Consider the following 12,783-nt stretch of genomic DNA (forward strand, 5'->3'; position numbering starts at 1 on the left):
GAAATCAAAATCAACTTTGATGCGATGTCTAAATACATACATTTTTTCCGCATTTATAACGATGATTGTAAAATAGATAAAGAAAACCACATGAATTGGCACATATTTTGATGGCGTGTGTATCAAAGACAAAGAAATTAACCACTTAACTTCATTTAAAAAAGAAACAACCAACATCAGCAACAACAAAATGCTTACGATAACACGCATTTGGGCCAGTAAGACTCAGAATTAAACGATCGAAAATCCAATGATATGCCATAAATAAAAATCCCATCGAATTATATACGGAAAAAAATTTGATGTTTTCTGTGCCAAAAAGATACACGCCAGTGTTCCCTTCCGATTGTGTATGGCATCGCTGTGTATTCTGTGCTTCTTTTGCCGATTTTGTTGAATTTAATTTATGCAGATTTTATTTTCGGTTGACACGCCCAAAACGCACCTTATCTTTCTCGCACAAAATTGTACAATTTCGGGCACTTGAAACAGCACATTTGGAAACATGATTTTTTTTTTGGCATACATCACAAACCGACATATCCTCTTACCGTATAATTGGTCATAATCGGTTTTCTCCGTAGATATTATTTTGTACAAAATTAACGAAAAACAAAATTATGCAATCCAAATGATTGGATTGATGATAAGCGATCACGTCACATTTTTCACCGAAATAAAAAAAATCACTTGAAAAACTTGGCAATCCAAGTTGAATTTCCACCATTCCACATTAAATTGATTCACAAATATGTGCATGAATGTAACAAAACGAGGAAAAAACTGCTTACGACAAAAAACAAGCCACACCATCTCCATAAGAAGTGTGCGTATGTTGTTGGGCTGTGGTTAGATATTTTCTTTCGCTAAAATGCCATTTAAATTTTGTTGTATCTTGTTTGACCATTCTGACGGCATTAAATAACATTAGATATCAAATTGTTTTGTAAATGAATTAAGAGTGTACCGCCGTATATTCGATGTGTATACGAAAGATTTCAACGGCATACACGAGAACCATATGCGAACCGACACAAACCAAACGCAATAAAACTTATTGCGTACACACAACAAACTGTTGACTGAACGGACAACGGAATTTTACCCGCGTCAAAAATTGCTCCGTCTTTTGATTTCTGTGAGTGACTTGGTGTGTTTTTGGTATGGCTAATTGCAGTCAAGTATGTGAATTGATGCAATAGCCGTCACACGTAGACTACTTTCGATGCATTTTGCCACACATTTTCTGAGATCGCACAGTTAAGCGCATGCACGTTTGCTCGTACAAAAAATTCGTGCCTTTATTTCTGGTCAAATCGCATTCATTTTTCGCGTCCAAAATGTTAAATATGTGTCATCGACATCGATTAAAGTATCATTACCGATGAAGTAACGATCTGCATGCGTTTACAATTGAATAAACTTCGGTGCCGTTTCGCTCCCAAACCAAATGCCAATTCGCCAACTTTTAATTACACGATAAGAAACGAATAAACTAAGCAAATGTCCATGTTATGTTAATAATTGAGTAAATTCCAAGCGGAATTTTTGTCGATCGCTTTTTTCCCTGTCGCGTCTATTAGAAACAAAAAATCAACAAATTCAAAACATATTACAGTGCAATTCAATCATTGAAAGCTCTATAAAACTGAATAATATCACTCGTTACTGCGTCGTTTTGTGTTTTTTTTTTTTTATACAGAATTTTTATATAATTTGCTGTGCGGCAATTTTTCTTACGTTTTGATTAATTGATTTATTGATTGATTTTGTAATCCAAATACACATTATCTCATACATACTAATTAAAGAGTCAATTTCGTTTCATTTATTTACAGATTAGTTACGGAAGCGGACGTAATGAAGTATCATCACTGTCTCTGTGTACGGCATCGAGAGACAAAATCTTTCTGATTAGTTTGGTGAAGCGGTCTTTTTGAAAAAACGACGAAAAAACAAACAAAATAAATCCAAAGTGACAATATTTGCACGAAGACGAAAAATAAGTGAAAAGTGATAGCGGACGTGATTTAATTTCAGTGTGTTTTTTTAAGTTAAAATAAACACGAAGTGCAGGAGACTTTCAAAGGAAAAATCCGGTGTTTAAGAGTCGACAACGCGTCGAAATATCTTTTTTAAAAGATTTTTCTTTCCAAGAACTCGAAGTGAGACGTGTGTTCTTTCATTATTCATCGGTAAAAAAATCAATCATCGAAAATGCTTCCGGTAAGTGATCACAATCAATTGAATGCACTTTGGAATTCATATGAATTTCGATTGTTTTATTTGAGCACGCACTTTTATTCAATTTTATTTTATTAATAATCGGCATGCTACTTGCATATATTGAAGTGGCTTGAAGTTAATGAAATCGATTCAGTTTGAAAAAACTGTCATATTTTTTTGCGGACGCCGTTACAAATTCAAATTCGACGACTGTGTTGGTGCCTGTTGCGAATATATAATTAACACGTTTTTTCTTCGTTATTATTTACTCAAATCGATAATAAGAGAGGGTCATCGAATTGGAAATCGAATACCGACGACTTTTTATTTTTGGAAATTCAATTACCACACATTCAATTTCGTCAGCGCACCATGGTCTTAATTGAAGAGAGCACTTTTAGTACCGTTAGCTACTAGTTCCATGTATGGCGACATTTGGACGACCATTTTTGTACGAAAATAAAGTACATGCGCCTCGTCAAATGCAGATCAATTACATGCCACTCAACACTTCATGCGCATAAAGTGTAATAAACACGAAAGTTAACACCAATCAAAACACACTTTTTGATCAAGTTTTGGTGTTTTTTTTTTCGTAATATAAAAATTACACATATGCGATCTTTTAAACAAGATCGAAAAATTAAATCGATTAAATGGCGTAAAAATGCGAATTTACCAGTTTCATGACATAATTTTTTCGGCGTCTATCCAATTTTGCTTTTGTGTGTATGTGTTGTTGATTCGATATCGAATATTTTCAATGGGCATTGCTCAAATCAATAATCAAGCCAGCAAAAGCGTCAAGGTATGGAATCTAGAATTCTCGGTAATTACTATAGAACATTTCCCTCGTGACTAATTCGTTAAAATTACGTTTTTATTCAAATTCCAATCGAATGTGGCCTTGCAAGATCTCTTGGTAACCAATTTGGTATATACTGGTTGGACGGCTTTAAAATTTATAACGAAAACGATGGAATCTATGCAAATATATCAATTCGACGTTTCGATTAAGATGACTGTAAAAAGACTTTTAATTTTCATTTAACCGAATAACTTTTATGAATCACGTCACTTTTTAGATTTTGTTTTGACCGCACGCGATCTGAATTCCGAATTTGAAGAATCGGAGCTTGATTCAAATCTTAGTTTCTTACCTAATCGTACAAGATCTTTACAAGACACCAAATTGTAATTCAATCTTTCTGTTGTTGTGTTTTTTTTCTTCTATCTACAATTCGGCGTGTATAACTTACAAATTACACGAACTAACGTAATATCAGCCGCGTACACATTTTACGGCTTCAACAGGTTGCTGCATATTTAGTAATGATTATTATTAAAAATACTCAAGAAATAAAAATAGAAAAGAAACAAAAAATAGAAGAAAAACATGCATACACAGTACACACACCTCATTGCTATTGTGCGAGAGTGATTGCGATACAGTGCTCGGAATACAAAGTAATAAATATCTTTGGAGACTCTGGCAGTACTTGTGTGAGTGTACTGAATAGAAAACAATCGAGAGAGTAGCAAAAAAAAAGAGTGAGCACAGTATACGAAAACCAGAAATACATGTTGTGATTATTATTATAATTTTTGTTGCTCGAATGTAAATGGTTTTGTGGTTTGAGGGGCATATGTGACATACCAGCATGAAGAGTCATCCGAAATGTGAGAGAAAACCAAAGCACCAATAAAAAATGAATGTGATGAATGCCACAAAACTTTATTGATCACTTTAGAATGAAAGTGTCTCTATGTTTAACCTATGATTTGAATCTAATGCTTTATGTTAATTAATCGTGTTTGATATAGAGTTATATTTGTGGCTCTCGCACCATTTACTCGATCACCATCGATTTTAATTTTATTACATGTTTTATGAATTTAATGTCCTTGAAATAAAAACTCGACCATATAAAAATATAAACAGCTCGACAACGTCGTTGCGATTCTGGTTCTCATCGATTTTATAACACACTCAAATCCATATGAATGAACGAATATTTATCGCAGCTGTACGCATAACACATATATAAATGCCAATCGAAACAACTTTTCCTTTCGTTTGACACTAATTCGATAGAGATTAAATGACAAATTTTTTTCTCTCTTCACTCTTGCTCTCCGCCATTCACGCACACAAAAACCATGTGGAAATAGAGAAATTATCGCAAAAAAAAAATGACTTTAAAATACAACTTTATTAGACACTTTGTCACCTGATCTATGAAGGTTACTCGTGCAACAAAGTAACAACAAAGTATTAATTTACTTTCGGCCGGCGTCATGAATGGGTCAATTTGGCTCCACATTCATATCGTATTTCACATTTGGCAATTAAGTTATTTACATTCAATTACATTGTAATTCATCGGCGTGGCACACGACACACATCGCTTCGTAAAAAAAGGTACCTATTTTTTGGGTATGTGTTTGCGAAGAAGATTTGCGACTCTCTAAATGAAGAGAGATTTCCATATGAAGTACCGACGATTTGATTGAATAACACCCAAAACCATAGGCAAAGTACAAGTGGCACAGTATTTGTATATTTTAAAGGAGATACAGGCAGATTTCTTTTCACTTAAATAGTAAATAATGACTCAGGCCGCACAGTTTTTTTCGTACGAAAAAACAAGACGAAATGACGGATATCCAAGTGAAAAGACACTATCTTCGAAGTATATGACAGTCATTTATTGACATCGGTTGCACTTGTTGGATTTTCTTTTACAAATTAAAAACAGTCATCGACGGCATGCTTGCACATGAAACAAGTATTCACATGGGCATGAGCATTAATTCGAAAGCTTGGTTCGTTGAAAAGTCAACCGTTTTCGAATGCGGTTAAAAAAAACCACTGTTGCTTTCAAACCAAATGCATGTGGTGCTCAAATCTGTTGATATCTTTTCTAATTGCGTGAAATTGGCAACATCAAAGCATTTCATCTAATCAAAAACTAGCTGGTTCAGGTATCACCCCGAAAAAAAAACACACATACGCGAAGAAAATGAATAACCATCAAATAAATTACTATTTACATGGTCTTTTTGCATCGTGTTTAACACGGTTCACATCAAGCCCATATACAAACCACATTAAATCACTACTCTTTCGCATATGCCAATATGCATTTGTTGCACACGCTCATTCATACATATGAGTTTTAAAACTGCGCTAGTAGACGACTTTGTGGAATTTCGAATTTTAGACTGACGATTAAGTTGAAGAAAAAAAGACTAAGCTGGCGTGACAAGCTGTGCATCGCAAAATATCACCGAAAAAGTCACATTCCGTTTGAGTTGATTTTTTTTCTCGCGCACACGACCTTTTAACAAGGTACACATAATATGAGTGAAAATGCTATATTCTTGCCACGTCGTGTGTAACACACTAAATGGTGAGTGTTTTTTTTTTGTATGTTCGTTTCGATCAATGAAAAATTCGAAATTGTAACAAACGAAATGCCGATGAATCGCACCGTTTCTTTTTATCTTTGCAAATCAAAATGAAACAGATTTTCATTTTTCGGCATACCTCACGATTCAAATACGGTGAAGCATATAAAAAAGCACTTTCGCGATAATAGATTTCTCATTGCACATTTTTTTAACAATTTTTTTCTGAGCCAATTAAAACAAATTTCCGAATATCAGAAAAACAAAATGATCGCTTCGTTTCCCTCTTTGGCTTCGAATTGTTCGAACAATGTTTTTGTGCTTCTTCCTCAGATCATTTTATTTGATTGAACACTTCTTCATCTTAGTTTTCGATTGCGCTCGTTTTTTTCCTGTTGATGATTGCTTCGTTTAAATACGATAGTTAGAAGAGATCGAAAAACTCGATCGCGGCTCTGTTATGGTCATTACAGTAATTTTAAAAGGCGAAATGTAAAAAGTAATAACAACGCTATTAGTGGATTAGATTTCCGTCTATTTAATTGATTGCACGACATCCATTTTTCATTTATGTGTTCGCCGCCGCTGCTGCACTGTTTTTCATTCTCAAAACTATCATCTGGAATAAAGAAAGAAGCGAAACAAAAACAAATCGCTACTTTCGACGATTTTAAGCGTGTCGGCTGTGTTTCTAGTTAGCCGCAGCTATTATTTCATCTTTGAAAAGCGAGCGCGTGATAAACGGCAATTTGATGATCGTTTAAGAGAAACAGCGAAAATGCGATGCATGTGCAAAACTATCTCGATATCCGATAGAGAAATTTTCTTTCGCACTGCTTCGCAAATAGCGATAATTATTCGTTTTCGATTTATGATATGATGCTTGCAATTGGATTAAGGTGAAAATGGCGATTTGTCATATAAACAAATGTCACCCAGATATTTTCGATAAAAAAAAAATCACAATCGTAATCGCATTTACGGAATTCGCTTTTGAAACAAAGGCATTCCTCATTTGAATGGAGATTGCGTTTTGAATGGAACACGAGAGCGTAGAAAATATTGTTGTTGTTGTTTTCGCATAATACATTCAATAAAAATACACGACATATAGAGATAGAAGCCGAAAACAAATGGCCAATTTTTACCACACATCGTGTGATTATGCAATGCAATCCGTTTATGTGTGAATTAATTTTTGTGGTCACAATATGATAAAATTCACATTGTGAAAAAGATGGGCAATTCACTGAATGGGCCAAATGGGTTGTCCGGTCTGTCGAAATAAAATTCACAGAATATATGCGCTGAATATGACGATCTGTGTGCGCCCGCACTCAAACACACAACACACACACACGTACGTACGTCTAGCACAAATAAAAACGAAACGATCTACATAAATAACATTCACACGATTCAAAAATGCGTTTTCCATAGATGGTAGCCACAAAGCACAGAGTGCAGTGTAATGCGCATTGGGCACCCAATCTGATGATGATTATGATGTGTGTAATGCTGGCAATAGCAAAGATCTTCGAAGAAAAAGAAGAAGCAGAAAAAAGGCATGACATCAAAATGAACAGCACAACTCTCGAAATACGCAAACGCGAATGCGCATTTTTGTTACTACCAACCATGACGATGGAAAGAGAGCAAGTTTGAAAGAAAGTGAATAGAAACTATACAGAGCCTCTGATGGCATAACATTTCTTCAAAGATGGTTAAAATAAATCCACAAGTAGAAAGAAATAAAAGAAGAAGAAAGGCATTGGTAAAACAGAAGAGCGAGTTAAATAAATAACATACATACGCATACATAATATTAAATTCACATTGAATTATAAAAATGGTAGAAAGTAATGGTTTGTTATCGCGGCGCATTTTATTAATGCCTACCCAAGTCAATCTCACTCACTCAATTCATTTGCTTGCTCCGGCTCGCTTGGCTCATGCAAAGTGAGCATGTGTGATTTGTATTTGGAATGAATGTTTCTTATGTGCATCAACCGAATTATGGAAATCAGCCAACTTCTGTTGCTGGATTTGGGAATACATAAAATTCATTGTAACGAAAACGTGTCATTAAATTTGGTTTGTTTGTTATTATTCGAGGTGTACAGGCGGTGAATGCATAATATATGCACAATGCCCCAACTATGTGGTATGTAATGCATTTGGTATGATCATCGATCGATCGATGCGAGTGCGAATGAGTGCGCGCAACTCAATGAAATGCGTTCTCAGACACGGTCCCACTGAAATACTAGTAATTATGCCAGACACGCGGTGTTGTTGGTTTTTCTTCGACGACAAGTCAATGGATTTCAATGCAGACGATAAATGGTTCAATATATGAATATTTTCTCGAAAAAAAAACAGCAACAGCACAAACCTTCATTTGATTTCATTTTAAAACAGTCTATAATTACATCACACAAATATCTACCTCCATGAAATCGAACTTATAAAACCATCTCGCGGTTGCCACAAAAGCAACCAATTCGAGTAAAACCCTCTACACCAATGCCGTCGTCGATCGTCTTGTCGATCTCATCTCCCTGTGGCTGGCGTACGCGTGCGCATGCTTTTACTTCGCAATCTGTGAAAGTGTGTAAGACATCGACGTAAAATAAACATTGATTTTCATACCAATGATTCCGCTTTAAACGCCGACTCATATTACACAAATCATTTATATATTACTGTATAAATTTCTAATTAAATTAAGATTTGATCATGTCATATTTGACGAAAACGTGCCATGCACATAATTTATTATGTCGATCGCTATTGATCTGTCTGATATTGATTTTTCATTCATACGAATAGACAAACATTAGGGAAGATTAACATTCCATTGTTTGTACATTCGTGCCAAAATTGTCGAAATCATTTTATTTATCCATTAAGAACCATATTCGTTCTACACTCAATCGCTTTCAAAATGCATGCTGTGTTGTTTTTTTTTCTTCACTTTTGAATCACCTTCATTGGAATTCGGGTCTTTTACACCATACACAAACTGGTTGCGTAATGAAATTTACCCAAAAAAAAATCGACTGATCGACTCATTAATTTAGCATGTGTGGAAAACGGGTTTCTCGTCTGTGCAACGTACTCTCTTTTGATGAAAAAAAGGTCGTTCAATGAAAACAAGACCGAATTGTAGGTAAATAAGTAAGACTTCACATCCAGATCGAAACAATTGTACCACTTTTTCTGTCGACTCTCGTGCATCGACACATGATAAATAGACCGTATACTAGGTTTGATGGCGTCGTGTGATACTAACTTGAAAAGATTACTTTATTTGCGCACCGTTTCAGCCCGACGACTGAATCACTCGTCCACACATTATATTAAGTAATCAACGCCAAAACAAGAGCCGAACAACAACGAAAACAAAACACACACACGAAAAAAAAGTACTTGAATTCAAATGTACAAATTGCATCCAGTGCAAATAAATTTGGCCTCGTGCACCAGAAAAAAAAATGCACCGAATTGACGCCGAAAAAATAAAGAAAAAGAGTTGCATTTTTTCGTCTTTCAAATCGGGTAAATTTACAGGAAAAAGAAGTTTGGTGTATTATGTGAAATATAAACGGTGGAAATGAAATATGATAACAAAGGCATAATGTTAACGACCAAAAACAATGGCCCATACTACAGCCATACACATGCACACAAAACAACACTGTCTACTGTGCGCTTTGTTTTCATTTATTGCCGTCGACTATATGGAGCATGAGTTTTCTGCCACGGAATTGAATTTGTAAACAAACAACGAAACGAAAAAGCAATGTAAACTGTATAAAATTAGAGAAAGAATAGAGTCGACTGGAATGGCTAACAATAATACAATAATCAAGAGTTGTTTTATGGTCACACATAGAGACACAGAGAGAAAAGGGCCGAAATTCAGTAAAAACCAGAAACAGCTTCCATGAAATGGTCATTCAACAATTTATGTTTTTACCAGAGAATCGTGAGTGTGCGCGTTTGAAATTGCGTTTAAACTTTTGAAGCTGGCTCAGAAAACGGAAAGAGAGTGTAATAAATTTAAATTTCTCATTCATTCCGTGTGCTCGTTTTTATTCGGTCATCGACAGTCGTTACTAATTGAAGACCGCTTGACATTTATCGAAACTATTGAAGATTTAAAGTGACAAAACGAATCGGATAATATTGACGACCGTTGAGATGGCCGAATCGCGAAAGTTTATTCAATGAATCATCGGATTACTTTACGATTTATTTCAATCGCTAAATGTCAATGGAGAGTTTGACGAGCGTTTCACTTTGAATTCGGTACACCTACACCAGCCATTAATAGCTATTGTTTGCTATTTCTCTGGTTGTTACCGAGTAAATAGTATCGTTATTGTGATACCGTCACTTTGCTTCATCCAGCCACAAAATCCCTCGTCAAAATGAAAAGAATATAATATGCAACCAACGGCACCTTGTGATTTTTTTTAAATGGAAATTTTGTAACTGTTTAAGAAAGAATAACACAATTAATTACCAAATAAACGAGATCCGAATGCGATTTTTCTGTTAGGCTGCTGTTTAACAGAGATACGACTATTTCCAAAACAAACAAACAATACAACACACACACATCACAGCGTCAATCGGCTGCTTATGGCTGTTTGAAGCTTCCATTGTTGTGTGGAATTACTCGTGCAACGCGCGAGTAATGCAAGAGTATAAACGCGGCCAATAATTATAATATGCAATATGAATGCGAGTGCAAGTCAGAAAGAAGCAAAGAAAAAACATCATCGCCCATACACACACACGCTGATGGTAATATTATTAACGGTAATAACAGTTGTTAGTTTGGTTGATTTTCGGGTCGAAATTGAGATTTATGCTTTCATTTAAACATCTCTTGGCAAATGGCTGTAATGGACAATGTGAAAATTAAATAATAAGAGACAATAAATCATATGCGCCACCAATAATTGTTGGCTAATTGCAACGACATACAGGCCGCTCTTTTTATTACCAAGGGCTATCACTTTTCATTTCGTATTTCAGAAGCACAAAACAATGCGTTTATTATGGTTTTAAGTGAATTACGAATAAACGACGACGATGGCGGTGTTGAGTAAACGTCATTGCACTCAAATCGATCGTCAATCGTTTGTAAATTATGGGCAATTTGTTGCATTTTCAGTTGTTCGATGGAAATTGTTAAATGTTATCAGAGTAACATACAGCTAGTAGTAACAATTGCTTAGATTTCTGTGTGGCAAATTCCAAATTGATCGGTATTGTTCAACACTGTCAGAGTAAAAGTCGTCGAACCGTACCAAAGTATCAAATTCAATGATTTTTTTCCAGATCATTTGCAATTTAGGAAAATGTCTCTCAGGCAAATACATATTCGCTTTAATTCGAATTAGATATGCTTTAATGATCGCATTCACAAGATCAAATTGACACGACATCAGACACTCACCGAAGAACCAATCATCGCTGCTCTGAAATGGCTTGTGAAAAAAGTTAATTTTGACAATCAATAATTCACCTTGAAATCGCAAGAGCAACAGGAATGCGCTGTGTTTGTTTACGCTGTCATTAAGAAATTATGCATATGTCGGGTTTGGTTCGGCGCATTGCTCAATTTTCCCCCGTCGATCCAAGTCAAAAATGTGTATGCAAATTCAATTAAAACAACCAACAACAATCGAAAGTACAATCGAATAGAGCCTCGAGCCCATTGTTTGCTATCGATTTTGTATAATGAAATTCAGAGAAATCTACCGACGATACGAATCGAAAATTCCGAATCTCAATGTCACAACCAATTACTTATATCTATTTATCGAAATCAGCTATCGTCAAATAAATGACAACCAATAATAATTCAATTATTTTCATTAAATTTGCAGTCGCTTTTCATTTTGTCGAACGTTTTCAATCAGTTCATTTAGATCAATCATGATATATACACAAATATATTGTCCTGCTGAGATTCGTATATGTTGTGCGCGTATTCAGTTCAGCACATGTGGCTTTTTACACTCAATCACATTGTCAATAAGACTACAATTGTAAACAATTTTGGGGTGTTAACAATTACAGAGTGTAATAATAATCGACTATTGAATATAATCTCATTTAATTATTTTGTTTTGATCAATTTGGCTGTTTTTGTAGCCACGACTCAGTATTATTCTTTTCTCATTTGTAATTCAATGAAGCTTGACTAAAGAAAAAAAATCTTCTCCGCATACACTTCACGTGCAAAAAGAGCTTGCCTTTGAATACACACACACATGGATTATATTCAGCTGCATGTTTGGTCTTGAGCCATAATTGTTTGCAACAAACACAATTATATCTATGCGGAGCTCTAAGGTAACAAATGCATCGGACATATAGGCCTGAAAAATAAATTCATGTATAACCGAATATTTGTATGAAAATCATTAGTTTCGTCGGTTCATTCATTCATTTACAAAGAATTCAAGTGTTCGTGCTTCCATACAAACATTTTACAATTTCATAATACGAATGAAAATTTTGATGGAAAAAATAGCTAAAAGAGAAAAAAATCACGTTCAAAGAAGACGAATGGAAAAAAAGCAACAGAAAAACGGAAAAGTCATTGAATTCTTTTGGCGTGCGCGCACCACGGGACAATGGTAGCGCTCACATGGATTTTGAGCTCAACAAATCCACACATACGATTTGCACCAAATAAAATTGAATAAAAATGTATATTGCGACGACAAGCGCAAAAATTTATTCCATTTTCGCACATTACCAATTCGTTTTTTCCACCATCTATGGTGTTATTTGCGCGCCACATACATTTGACATTGTAAATCGCTTGTGTGCATGTGCGCTTGGTTTCTTTTTTCTTCTCTTTATTTTGTGCCATTGTTTGTTTTTGTTTGCAAGTTAACGCCTCAAGTTCTATACCGTTGATTGATCGATGTATAATAGTTGGTACAAGAACACGATGCACACTTTTAATGGATTTCGACACTGTGAACAAACTGTGTCACATCCTGTGTACGCTTTTTCCTCACAATTGAATCATTGAACAGAAAAAAAGAGGTAAATTGATTGATTTTTCATCCAATTGATTTCATGCTCTCTTCCGCTGACCCATCACACACACAA

The 12,783-nt window shown here is 35.1% G+C and overlaps 1 protein-coding gene across 1 annotated transcript in view; it reads left to right on the forward strand.

Moving 5' to 3' along the window:
• Positions 1-12,783, forward strand: part of LOC116344420 (serine-rich adhesin for platelets-like) — a 43,424-nt gene that overhangs the window by 4,306 nt on the left and 26,335 nt on the right. Inside the window, exon 2 of the mRNA XM_031772947.1 lies at positions 1,839-2,226. Coding sequence (XP_031628807.1) covers positions 2,218-2,226 — 9 coding nt within the window. The 5' untranslated portion in view covers positions 1,839-2,217. The remainder of the gene's footprint in view (positions 1-1,838; positions 2,227-12,783) is intronic.

The sequence above is a fragment of the Contarinia nasturtii genome, unplaced genomic scaffold (assembly GCF_009176525.2).
Source record: "Contarinia nasturtii isolate CC-2019 unplaced genomic scaffold, AAFC_CNas_1.1 Cnas_scaffold_1037, whole genome shotgun sequence".
NCBI lineage: Eukaryota > Metazoa > Arthropoda > Insecta > Diptera > Cecidomyiidae > Contarinia > Contarinia nasturtii.